General features: G+C 45.0%; 1 protein-coding gene across 1 annotated transcript in view; it reads right to left on the reverse strand.

Annotated features, from left to right (window-relative positions):
- Positions 1 to 13,942, reverse strand: part of LOC125097332 (myomegalin-like) — a 37,948-nt gene that overhangs the window by 9,821 nt on the left and 14,185 nt on the right. Inside the window, 10 exon segments of the mRNA XM_047724903.1 lie at positions 2 to 123; positions 740 to 963; positions 2,012 to 2,063; positions 3,090 to 3,213; positions 3,215 to 3,281; positions 3,283 to 3,324; positions 4,913 to 5,423; positions 6,043 to 6,162; positions 9,255 to 9,447; positions 10,316 to 10,742. Of these exon segments, the coding sequence (XP_047580859.1) occupies positions 2 to 123; positions 740 to 963; positions 2,012 to 2,063; positions 3,090 to 3,213; positions 3,215 to 3,281; positions 3,283 to 3,324; positions 4,913 to 5,423; positions 6,043 to 6,162; positions 9,255 to 9,447; positions 10,316 to 10,742 (1,882 nt within the window).

Consider the following 13,942-nt stretch of genomic DNA (forward strand, 5'->3'; position numbering starts at 1 on the left):
GGTTCTAGGGAGCTGGCAACCTGATGGGGTTGCTGCTTGGTTCAGCCTTAACCCCCGGAGGTGCACTGGTTGCTGATGGCTTAGAAGACAGTACAGTGGAATGACTCAAATGATGGATGGAATCTACAAAACCCATGAATGAAAGAAAATGTTCGGTGGTTGACAAAGAACTGGAATCTGGCCTTCTATTGAGCCAGGGGTACCAAGGCAGGGCCTGGCTTTCTGGGAAAGCACCAAGCACAAACACTGTGAGCCGTGTTCATTTCCTTGCTTGCAGATAGCTTATTGAGGGAGGCAAACCACCTTAGAGGTGAGAGTGGGGCCCAGACCTAGAAACCATGAAAATGGCATTTCCAAAAGTTCCAAAAGGTGGGAATGACAGTGTCCATGACTGCTGACAGATACCCAGGGGACACTAGCTCAGGACATACAGTGAGCAAGACCTCTGCAGGAGGGAGATGATGTCCCATTTGAAGAAGGAAGTCAGACAGATGATCTGTGCTCATGAGACAATGGGGAAGAGCCTGCCTGGATGTTCTCGCTCTTCCCACTGTGCTTCCCCTTGGGTCTACCAGCTTGCAAATGCAGTGGAGACCCATCAACACTCTGCGGAGTCAGGAGCAGAGCAAAGATCCTGAGACACTGGGGCCTGTACTTGGTGCTTGGTCCCAGGGCCACGTTCAGCCTGACACACAGCAGAGAGGATCTATAAGGCCTGGCTAGAGAAACAGAAGGTTACCTGAGTGACCACGCAGAGCCTTCTTCTCTTCGTAGTGTGTGTACTCGCTGGCTACATCCATGTCAGAACAGGCTTCCAGCTCATCAGACAGGAAGGAGGAGCTGCTGGGAGAGTGCTGGGAGTCCGACAAGGCATGGCTGCTGGAGAGTGTGAGGGACCGGGTATCTAGCTTGGCCTGCTGGACCTCAATCACTCTCTCCTTCTCCAGCAGTTCTCTGCTGAGCCTAGTGGGGGTGGAAGGAGACAATAGGTGAAGCTAAGGGCACCAGCCCAACTTGTCCTGACCAAGGCACACAGGAAAAAACACCTAAGTCAAGGGAACCTCTCCTGTGAAGAACCATCAAAATAACCTATCACTGATTAGGGGCAGAGAGTAGGTGGGGTGCAGTGGGAGAAAAAGGGGCAATCACCACCCAGGGCACTGGTCATGGGAGATGCTGGGAACTAGCAGAAACTCAGCTGTCCCTGTAAGGCACAGCTGCTCCAAGTGCGGCCCCAAGAACTGCTGGTTACCAGTCTCCAAGAAGGTAAGTACAGTAACTGAAGGTAAGTGGTGACAAACACAGAGCAGTCTGGCATCGCCCTTGACAACCGAGAGCAGGATGCGTGGAATCATGTGGATGATTGAGGTACAGCCCAGGTATGTGTCTGGGATGGATTCGCAATGAAAACAAAACCAAAACCCTTTGCTCTTCACCGCAGGGACTCGGAGCAGCACCATGTGGTCTAAAGCAGGCTTCTGACAGAGAGGAGCTTGGACTAGAGGCTACATCTATGGATTTTGAGCCCATATTTTACTGTACATGGTAAGATTCTCTGCAGTGACCCATTGAAAACTGGTTCCCGAGAGACTGAAGCCTCCCAGGCATCTGCAATACCCAGGCCTTTCCCCTCCAAGGAACTACATTATGGTTCTTCAATTCTTTTTTCCCTCTGAGGGAACTGGGCTATTACTAAATGAGCTGCCAACTTAGCAGCACAGCCTCATCTTTAAACACCCGGGAAGAAAGCAGAGGAGAGCCTTGGGGGTGCCAAGACCCCTGGAACCTGGTTAGTTTCCTGTTGGCTCAGACTGAGTCTAGGTTACCAAACCTGGAGAATAATTACATGATAGAAATCAACAGAATTATAGCAAAAGAGAGACTAAAGTGTCTCATGAATAAATGAACATGTTATAATCAGCATTTCCCTGCCCCAATTTGTAAAGTTACAGTCACCTTGGACCCATTGGGCCTTGTTCCTGATTCCTTTACAGATCCTATTTCAAGTTACCTGAGGGCCAGTGGTTCAAGTCCAGCTTGATCTTTCTCACTTTTATGATCCTCTGAAAGCCAAACTCAGAAAGACATGGTAAGAAATTAAACAGATCACACTTCCTACATTACAAATGCAAGAGCATCTGTGGGTACAGAATGGTGATTCCTCTGTGTATGTCCAAGACATGTAGGAGAATTACGTGGGAAGGTTGCAGATTGTATCCTCAGAGGGGAGACCTGTGGGTTCTCTTTAACTCACCAGGCAGACCTCCCCTGACCTGGCAATCAGCCTCAGGACTTCTTCTACTCTAAATCAATGCAAAGAAGTTTGAAGTGCACTTGCTCAGCTTCTCTCTGGAATATTCCACCTTCTAAGCCTGCCACAGACTCGCTCCCAGATGCATGCTCTTTGTCCCATCACAGCATTCATGGAGAGCACACTCTTGCTCTGAGAGATGACAAACTGTCCTGTCCCACCTCTGCACCTGCCACCAGTGTGTGGGATGGTTGGCCCCCAAGACTGATCCTGCTATCTCTTGGTACTCTCAGGAAATGTTTTCTAAGTAAAGAACTCCAATAATAGCCTGTATTCCTAGCCCTTGCACTATGACATTCAATGCCCAAGCTACGTCCAAAGGGCAGGGTGCTTTAACTATATTGGAATTATATTGACGAATGACACCGTGTGATAAACAAAGAGACACTGAAAGGCTAAACCATTGCCCAAAGCAAATTAATGGCAGCATCCAGGCTACCACTTGGGTCTTGCAATTCTCAGGTCAGGCTCTTTTCACTATGATGACATCCTCTGATCTCTTCTCCTTTTCTCCCCCTTAGCACTGGATGGACACAGCCTGCTTCCCTAAAGGTCACTTGCCATGAGTGCTCCAGTTTCTGCCATTGCAATCATGACCTCCGAATCCTGTGTTTCTCCTCAGTGTTCCCCACCAACCAGTTCTGATCCTGTAATGGCCCCAGGAAATGAAGTAGAATCAGGACCTGAGTTAAAAGACTGTGGTGGAGGTGTGGTGACCACCTGGGCCTGGGGCTATGGGAGTGACCAAGTGCGTGCCAAAGCCCTGTGGCCAACTTACTGGTGCTGAGTTTGCTGGTAAGCCTCTCTGTCAACTGGCTTCCCTGGGCAAGTTGCTCTCGGAAGCTCTGCCCCAGGTAGTTGTCAATGTCATTTCTCCTAAGAAGGTCCTCAAAAGATTTTACTGTATCTTTTGCATGCTGGGTGAGAAGGTAACAGATGCCTCTCCCTTTTGTATCTTCTGGTGTAGGTACGACAGCTCTCGGGCCTGATCCTGAATCAGGGAATCATATTTCCTAATACAGGAGAGAAGAGGAAAAATTAAGAATGAAAATGAGTGTGAAATTATGGGCCTTCAGTAGAGATTTCCATGAGAACATTTCAAAGGAGCTCCCCAGGCAAAATTCTGGCACAGAAACCAAAGTATTTAAGAGTAAATCCTGCTCTGGTACATGATGTCAGTTTAGCAATTTAGTGAGTCTTACAATGTTTTGTGCAAGTTAGCCCTATGTCCAGGAAAATACTAGGTCCTGTGGAGGTAAATATGGTGCCCAATTTTACATTCTTCATGGGAGTAGTAGAGTGTAGATTCACAGCTGATACTCAAGAAACACTAAATGTATTTATTGAGTAGATATTCAATAGACACAATAAATAAAAATAAGTTCAGTGACTAGAATCACTTAATCCTGGGACACCTGGCTGGCTGGCTCAGTAAGAAGAGCTCACAACTCTTGATGACAGGGTAGGGAGTTCAAGCCCCACGTTGGGTGGAGACATTATGTAAAATAAATAAATACATAAACTTGGGGGGGGGGAGGAATCACTTAATCCTAAGTCTAGATAAGATCTTTCATTTCTATCCTATTCTATTCTATTTGGAAGATCATCTCTATTATGGCAGACTGTTTTGCCAAGATGGCCATTACATTCCTGTTCCACATGTTGTTTTGCCAATGTGCCTTTGCTCCTTCTCTCACTGGAAGATAGAGGCTGTTCTCCACGTCCTTAAATCTGGTCAAGCTCTGTGAGCACTGTGACTGAGGTAATAAGGAACGCGACACTGTGCTAAGTTGAGGAGTAGCTCTGAACTGTCTGGAAACTTCTACTTCCGCTCTGTTGGAAGCCAGCCGCCATACAGAAGTGGAACAACCTAAGACCACTTGAGAGGCCCACCCCAAGAAGAAAAACCCTGGAAGACAAGAAGCCAAGGGGGGAAAGAGAAAAGGCAAGGAGCATCATATCACCAGACACGTGAAGCCATCGGATGGCTGCTCCAGGAGAGACCCCCAAGCAACGGCCACGCTGCTGAGCCCTGTAAATCCACATGAATTATTGTTTGAGGCCACTAAGCTTTTGCATGTTCTGATACTCAGTGCAGATAACAAGGACAGATACCCGGTGTCTTCCAACACAAAGTATCAACAACAGTAACAGTTATGGTAAGTTGTACTGAGAGCTTAATATATGTTAGGCAATTTTGATCACTTGTACTAATTCATTTAAACCCAGTAACCACCTGTTGAGATAGGTTCTCTTAGTCTCTTCATTTAATAGGTAAGGAGAGAGCCCAGAAAGTCTAAATAAGTTGAACAGCTAGAAAGTGCCAGAGTTAGGATTCAGACCCAGGCAATATGACTCCAGTCTTCCTACTACACCACATATCCAGTCGCTTTACTAATAGATTCCTGAGAGGAAATCCCAGAGACCTGGTGTCTCTCAAGCAGGGCCTACTGAACTTTCTTTGGATCTAGGCCTAGCCTTGAAGTAGGCACTCTTCTGATCACCGTATTGGGTTCTCTCTTCTACTGCCTGGGCTAGCCCACTTCCAACACAAACTTAGACATTTTCAATCCTATCAGGTCCAAAGAGTGTCCCCCTTACCCAGGCCAGGAGGCTGATCTCAGTTCCTCTGCCAGCTTCCCTTCTACTCCAGTTTTCAGGAGCTGCGCCTCTAGCTGGGACACTCTCTGAATCAGACTCCCCAGATCCTTTTTAACCTGAATCCCTGGGGGGTAGTAAGCCCCAGTGCCATCAGACAGCCACCCCTCATCCTTTTCAGTGACACTGTGAGGTGAAGATCCCTCGAGGGCGTCAACGGCCTTCAGCTTTCGCAGTGTCTCCAGACTAGATGAATAATCACTTGTAACTGAGAGGGACCGGATCTGGCTCTTGAGGTTCTGGATGATCTTGTTGGCATTCTGCAGCTGGGCCTTCAGGTCTTCGATGTCCTTCTGCAGGAGAGGGATGTCTTCCAACTTTCTGTATGCACGGAACTCCTCCTGTTTCCCTTCAGGGCTCTTCAAGGGCTTCTTTCCTGGGGGGCTAGCTGCTGAGGAGCCCAGGCACCACTCCATCAGGGCTGTTTCCCTGAGGCTGTCGTACTCCTCACACTCTGAGAGAAGACAAAGACATCTTTCTGAATAAAGCTACACTGTGCTGCTGAGGCTTGGAGGCAGCTCTGGGCTGGGTATAGGAATCACTAGAGCGAAAGTTGAGGCAGTACTTTATTCAGCTCCATGTTTTACTAGCATTCAGACATGGTATTTCCACCCACTCAACAGCCTGCAGGTCAGGAACAAGGTACAGTCACCTTCCACTGCCCTGAGTGTTTTTTCTTTTCTCAATTTCAGTATGGTAGGTGTCTCCACAGTCAATGTCCTTCTAGGATGGAAAAACAGATTTATTAGCTTAGGGTTTACATGTCTCCATAAGCTCATCAGGTCTCTTCAGTAAAAAGTAAGCCTTAGATGATCACCAGTTGGACAGAACTTTCCTTCTTTTAATCAACAGCAGTATGTTGGAAACTAATTAGAGACATTCCCACTCACACTCAGCCTCGTGTTGGACAAGAGTTCTCTGCCAAACTTCCTGTGCCTCACTGATCCTGGATTCCCTTCCATATACCATACCCCTCGGCCCTACTCCTCATTAGGTGTGGGACTGACCAGCAGCTCCCAGATGGGAAGGCTGACTCCAGGGAGGTCAGGTGAGCCCTGCCCTTGTGTTCCTACAGGGACTGGTACTCTCTTCCTGCTCAGCTTCATTCTCACTTCGGCCGCAGGTCTCATAGCCCAGATCCTGGAGGTCCACCTGCACCTGCTTGCTGTCCTGCTTCACCAAGGATTCACGTGCTTGGGAAGAGACATAGGGTGTCACAGGGACTCTCGGAATGTCCCACGTACCCCCTCAACCTCAGCGTCACGTGCCCTAGCCCTCAAGGGGCAGGGAGTTTACAGCCAAAGTAGAATGGATGCTTCTTTGGACCCAAGTGGGAGAAGAGACCACTCACTCCAGGCAGGACTTCCTTCCACCAGGATGAGCCTCTGTGTGCCACTGGTGATCTCACCTACAACAACTGAGGCTTTGTGGGGACCAGATATCTTTATGTTGGGTATTATATATATTATCATCCCTAGAAGCCCCATGAAACTAGCAAGTGCTTTATCCACAGAGGCTCAGTAAATATGTGAATGGGGTCGAACTAATTTAGAATCCTAAAACATCAAGATCCACACATTTCTATAACATAGCTACTAGCCCACCGCAAATATCATCCTCAGTGGGGCTCACAGCCTTCACGTTGAGATCAGGAACACAACAAGGATGCCCACTCTCACCACTCTTGTTCAACATAGTATTAGAAGTCCTAGCAACAGCAATCAGAAAACAAAGAGAAATAAAAGGTATTCAAATTGGCAAGGAAGAAGTCGAAATCTCTCTCTTCGCAGATGACATGATACTTTATATGGAAAACCCAAAAGACTCCACCCCCAAACTACTAGAACTCATACAGCAATTCAGTAATGTGGCAGGATACAAAGTCAATGTACAGAAATCAGTTGCTTTCTTATGCGCTAACAATGAAAACACAGAAAGGGAAATTAGAGAACTGATTCCATTTACTATAGCACCAAGAACCATAAGATACCTAGGAATAAACCTAACCAAAGAGGTAAAAGATTTATACTCGAGGAACTACAGAACACTCATGAAAGAAATTGAAGAAGACACAAAAAGATGGAAGACCATTCCATGCTCTTGGATCAGAAGAATAAACATTGTTAAAATCTCTCTACAGCCTAGAAGCAATCTATACTTTTAATGCCATTCCAATCAAAATTCCACTGGTATTTTTCAAAGAGCTGAAGCAAACAATCCTAAAATTTGTATGGAATCAGAAGAGACCCCGAATTGCTAAGGGAATGTTGAAAAAGAAAAACAAAACTGGGGGCATCACGTTGCCTGATTTCAAGCTTCACTACAAAGGTGTGATCACCAAGACAGCATGGTACTGGCATAAAAACAGACACATAGACCAGTGGAAAAGAGTAGAGAGTCCAGATATGGACCCTCAACTCTATGGTCAAATAATCTTCAACAAAGCAGGAAAAAATACACAGTGGAAAAAAGACAGTCTCTTCAATAAATGGTGGTGGGAAAATTGGACAGCTATATGTAGAAGAATGAAACTCGATCATTCTCTTACACCATACACAAAGATAAACTCGAGATGGATAAAAGACCTCAATGTGAGACAGGAATCCATCAGAATCCTAGAGGAGAACATAGGCAGTAATCTCTTCGATATCAGTCACAGCAACTTCTTTCAAGATATGTCTCCAAAGGCAAAGGAAACAAAACTGAAAATTAATGTTTGGGAATTCATCAAGATCACAAGCTACTGCACAGCATAGGAAACAGTCAACAAAACAAAACCCACGGAATGGGAGAAGATATTTACAAATGACAGTACAGGCAAAAGGCTGATATCCAGGATCTATTAAGAACTTCTCAAATTCAACACACACAAAACAGATAATCATGTCAAAAAATGGGCGGAAGACATGAACAGACACTTCTCCAATGAAGACATACAAATGGCTAAGAGACACATGAAAAAATGTTCATCATCACTAGCCATCAGGGAGATTGAAATAAAAATCACATTGAGATACCACCTTACACCAGTTAGAATGGCCAAAATTAACAAGACAGAAAACAATGTGTGTTGGAGAGGAATGTGTGTTGGTGGGAATGGAAGTTGGTACAGCCACTTTGGAGAACAGTGTGGAGATTCCTCAAGAAATTAAAAATAGAGCTTCCCTATGACCCTGCAATTGCACTACTGGGTATTTACCCCAAAGATACAGATGTAGTGAAAAGAAGGGCCATCTGTACCCCAATGTTTATAGCAGCAATGGTCACGGTCACCAAACTGTGGAAAGAACCAAGATGCCCTTCAATGGACAAATGGATAAGGAAGATGTGGTCCATATACACTATAGAGTATTATGCCTACATCAGAAAGGATGAATACCCAACTTTTGTATCAACATGAATGGGACTGGAAGAGATTATGCTGAGTGAAATAAATCAAGCAGAGAGAGCCAATTATCATATGGTTTCACCTATTTGTGGAGCATAACAAATAACATGGAGGACATAGAGAGATGGAGAGGAGAAGGGAGTTGAGGGAAATTGGAAGGGGAGGTGAACCATGAGAGACTATGGACTCTGAAAAACAATCTGAGGGTTTTGAGGTGGTGGGGGGTGGGAGGTTGGGGGAACCAGGTGGTGGGTATTATGGAGGGCACGGATTGCATGGAGCACTGGGTGTGGTGCATAAACAATGAATTCTGTTATGCTGAAAAGAAATTTAAAAAAATAATTCTGCAATAAACACAGGAGTGCAAATATTTTAAAAAAATAAAAATTTTTTTAAAAAATAAAAATATATAAAAATCTAAAAAAGAGAGCTACTAGCCACACACGACTACTTCATATTAAATTAATTAAAAGTAAACAACATTCTGAAGTTGAATTAGACACATTTCATGTGCTCCATAAGCATTTCAATCACCATAGGAAGTTCTAGTAGAAAGCATGGGTTCTAAACCAACGGTGATGGTTTATTTTTGATTGTGATTTGGTGCCAAGAGCAGGAGAGAAACTATCAGTATAAGTTGAGAGAGGAAAAGCATTTTGCTGACTATAGCAGAAATCAGCAAACCTAGATGTTAACCCGTTTCTTCCCTATATGCTCACTGCAAACTTGCTTTGTTTTTTATTCTTCTCTGCCAGGTGTGAAAACTGAAGTTAAATAACCATTTCCACAATTCTAGGACCCTGGTCAGGATTAAATTTGTTTTGAGGCTATGGAAGAAAAGGGAAGTCTACAAAGCACGTAGGCTGCTGTCTTAGTGATGGTGAACCTAAGACTTACTAAGCATGACTCTGTATTTCTCCATCTGGTTGGCCTGGGCAAAGACCGTGGCTTCTGATATCAGCAGCTTCTCCTGGAGGTCCTGGTAGCGTTGTCTGTACTGGGCCAGCTGGGAGCGCAGGTGCTTGGTGGATCCAGGAAGGCTAAATTCTGATGGGGTCCCAGGGTCTTGGGCCTGGGGCCAGTTATCCAGCTGTGAAAAGAGCCAGCATAGGGACCGGGCAGTAACAGTCCCAGGCAGTCCCTTTATGACCCCTCGTGGACTATATTCATGGGTTTGTTCCAGCATTCCTCAAGCCCTTTGGTAGTGGCTTGCTTTCCAGCTCCAAGCTCCTGCAGAGCTAGGATAATGTTTTATTCATCTCTGTATTTTCAGCACAAAGTACAGTGCCACTAGAGTCTACTGAGGGGCTCTCAGTAAAGGTTGGTTCAGCAGTTAAAGAAAGGAGGGGTAGAAACCTCTCCTCATCTATCCTCATGCTCCTGTCCCAGCCTTGTCCTCCACTCCCCCCACCCCGAATCCTCTCTAGTCTCCATTTACTCAATAGTCAGCAAAGCCCCTCCCCTTAGGAGGATCCCAACAGCCCAATCCTTTGGCCCATGAACAGACACCTAGGATAGGCTGTGATGAAAATGGCAGTGATACAGGGAGATGTCATTACACACCACTTGTCGGGGCTGCCTTAAGTCCCATGTATCCCTATATGGCATCCTATTGAAATGACCTGTTTATGCCATCTTTCCCCACCACACTGCAGACTTACAGGCAGAGACCAGGTCTTTCTGCCTGCTGCCCAATGCCTAATGTGCCATCTGGAAAATGAAACACTATTTATGAAAAATTAATTACCCAAGTAATGTTTGTGAGACAATCTTGTAAAAGCTTTTCCAAAAGCTGAATGTGTGAGGAATATTATTACCACTGCTTGGGGGGCAAATGTGCCTTTCCCTCAGTCCCTTCTGACCCATAGAGCAGAAATGTTTTAGGTAAAAACTGTTACTTCCAGGCCTTCTCCACAGGTCTCTATTTCCATCTAAACCCACACTTACTTGGTGGTGGCCATCCATGGTGAGGCAGCCTCAAGGTCAAGACTCTGGGGTCTGGGGCAGGGCCTTATGGTCATGCACTCCTTTTCCTGGCATTGGAGCTTCTCAGGAGAACAGAACAGCTCTGTGTTCATTCTGTTGATCTCCCGGGCCAGGCATGCAAGGAGCTCTAGGCTAAGCTTACTATTCCTGTCCTTGCTGCTCAGCAGGAGCTGTTCTTTGAGGATGCTGATGATGTTGTGGGCATTCTTCAGTTTTCCATGGAGCTTTCTGAATTCAGCCTGAAGGCTATTCTCATTCAGACCCCCTCTGGCTACCACAGTTTTCACTGCCACCTCGCCCTTCTCCTTGTCTTCCTCGATCTCCCATCCATCAGACATTGCTTCACCCATCTGCTCTTTCAGCTCTACATTCTCAAGGCAAAGGCTCAGCATGGTGTTCCTGCAGGAAACACACACACACCATGAGGGGGTGGCTCCTCTCTTGGCCTCAGTTTCCGTAGCCCCCATCTCAGCCCAGCAGAGACTCAGAGACACCCCAAAGCAGGAAGACACCTCAGAGATGGACAAGGACTCCCTTATTGGATAGACTCAGGAGGAGAAACTCCCGCATTACCACAGCTACTTGGTGGCAATACAGTCCCTAAAAATCTTGGACTCAACACACATGATCTAGTTGTCTTTATCCTGGTCATCTAGCCTCATGTTCTTCTTTTTATGATTTTATTTATTTGAGATAGAGAGAGAATGAGAGCATAAGTAGTAAGTAGTGGCAGAGGCAGGGGGAGAGGAAGAGGGAGAAGCAGGTTCCCCGCTGAGCAGGGAGCTGGATGTGAGACTTGATCCCAGAACAGGGGATCATGGCCCAAGTCAAAAGCAAATGCTCAGCCAACTGAGCTACCCAGGCATCCCCTCTGCCTCATGTTCCACTTTTCACTGGTCTCTGGAATAAACAAGGGTACTTACAGTGTTAAGAAAAAAAATAATAAGAAAGACCTTTCCTGGGACAAATTTATTATGAGTCCTACAATTCTATTAATTATCATTGGTCAGTTTTCAACCACTGGATGAGAAATTGGGACCTAGGAAAACAAGAAATAAATAATACCAATCAGAACTACAATCGAATGTACTTCTGTAATTATTTGCTTTACGTCTGGCTCTTTCGATAAGTCATCTTCATGAGGTCAGGGACTCTTCCTATCCTGTTCACCCTGTATCCCCAGAGCCTCCACAGTGCCTGCCACATAAAACATGCATACTTGTAGAAGACATAAAATGGATAAACAACTAATTTTCACCATGACATTCTAGACTCCATCCTTTCTTCACACTGAACCCTTCGCCAGGGTTGGATGGAAGTGTTAAAAAACAACAACAACAACATTGCTTTAACAAGGCAATTCATTTAAATAGGCAGTTTGCTTAACCTCTTTGAGCCTCAGTATCCTTTTATTTTTTAATTTTTTTTAATGTGGATTTTTTTAAAAGATTTTATTTATTTATTTGACAGACAGAGATCACAAGTAGGCAGAGAGGCAGACAGAGAGAGAGGAGGAAGCTCCCTGCTGAGCAGAGAGCCTGATTTGGGGCTTGATCCCAGGACTCTGGGATCATGACCTGAGCCGAAGGCAGAGGCTTTAACCCACTGAGCCACCCAGGTACCCCACTCAGTATCCTTTTATATAAAATAAGGATAACTCGTACCTAGTAGAGCTACTGGATGCTTAAATGGAATTGCATAGTCAGTTCAGTGTCTATAACAGATGAGTCATTTTATTCTGCTATACCAGCTGCAGACCTGAAAAGTACTAACATCAGAACTCTATGAGGTACTTGTAAAACAAAACAAAACAGAACAAAACAACCGCCCCCTACAAACTTAAAGCTAAGGCCTATAGATCTACATTTTACTTAAGTCCTGCAGGTGATCCATAAGCATGATGTATTGAGAACTGCTGACTAGAAGAGGCACAAGAAACTAGTAATTCATATCTGAAGAATTAGCAGTTGGTTCTCCCCCTAGATTGAGTTTCTTAGAATCCTGAACTGGCTGGCTCAGTCAGAAGAGCATGTGACTCTTGAACTCGAGGTTGTGAGTTCAAGCCCCATGGTGAGCAGAGAGATTACTTAAACAACAATGACTTAGGCTTTCACTTAAGTAGAATTTCATTTCAGTAGAAAGAAATATCATGGGGGCACCTGGGTGACTCAATCGGTTAAGCATCTGACTCTTGATTTCAGCTCAGGTCGTGATCTCAGAGGTGAGACTGAGCTCCACATCAGGCTCTGCACCAGGCATGGAGGCTGTTGGAAGATTCTCTCTCTCCTCTCCTTCCAACCCTCCCCCTCCTTGTGCATATGCTCTCACATGTACTCTCTTTTTCTCTGTTAAAAAAAAAAGAAAAGAAAGAAAGAGAAAGGAAGAAAGGGGTGCTTGGGTGTTTTCAGTCCTTTAAGTGTCTGCCTTCAGCTCAGGTCATGATCCCAGGGTCCTCGGATCAAACCCTACATTGGGCTCCCTGCTCAACAGAGAGCCTGCTTCTCCCTCCCCCTCTGCCTGCTGCTCTATCTACTTGTGCTCTCTCTATATTCCTATCAAATAAATAAAAATCTTAAAAAAAAGGAAGGGATATCATAATTCAGTGTAAAAGAACCAGCATGAATGATGATCACAAGAATATTTCCAAGACTGTTCTAAAAAGTATACAGCATAGAAGAAAAGACTTAGATATTAAAAATTTGGAGGCAGGCATCTAGCCACGGACTAATATGCAACTTTGAGCAAGCTGCTAGAACTTTTTAGACTGGAGTTTCCTTGACTATGAAATAAAGATTAGGCTAGAATCCAAGGTCCTCTTCAGCACTAATATTATTCTATGACTTGGGGACGTTTAAGTGGCACATAATAGGCAGGGAAACTATAGGACATGAATTAGAAATTGTACAATTGCACTGCTGTGCTCTAAACAACAGGCCCCATGATGATTATGACCCTCAGGGATGAACAAATGAATGGATTAGTCCTACATTATCAGTCTGTTCCCTAAGCATCTTTTGAAAAATGTCATGAAAAACAGAGTGGCCAGGGGCACCTAGGTGGCTCAGTCAGCTAAGTGTCTGCCATAGGCTAAGGTCATGATCCCAGGATGCTGGGATCAAGCCCTGTGTCAGGCTCCCTGCTCAGCAGGGAATCCGCTTCTCCCTCTCCTCCCAACCTGTGCTCTATCTCTGTCTCTCTCTCAAATAAATAAAAAAAATATTAAAAAAAAAAACACACGGTGGTCAATCTAACCAATGAATCAGCTATATACCACTTCTGTAAAGTTAACAAACAGCAGATATTGTTAAAAGTACTGTTCCATGATTTAGGGATTCATGCTGCTAAGAGATTGCTGAGTGGAAGCAAAGGGGCCCCTGTATACATCATCTTCCCTCAGGGACTCTTCTGGTTCCACACGCAGCAGTAGGGTAGTTATGGGTAGTCATGTAGGGTAGTCATGGGTAGTAGGACATTCTTCAAAATGTTCCAGTCATACACTGGCAGATTTTCACTTGTGACTCTATGGCTAATAATGGGCATTATTACATGGAATTAAGGCTAGATTTAAATAATTTGAATCATCACCATTATCCAATATT

Source organism: Lutra lutra, chromosome 4 (assembly GCF_902655055.1).
Source record: "Lutra lutra chromosome 4, mLutLut1.2, whole genome shotgun sequence".
Taxonomy (NCBI): domain Eukaryota; kingdom Metazoa; phylum Chordata; class Mammalia; order Carnivora; family Mustelidae; genus Lutra; species Lutra lutra.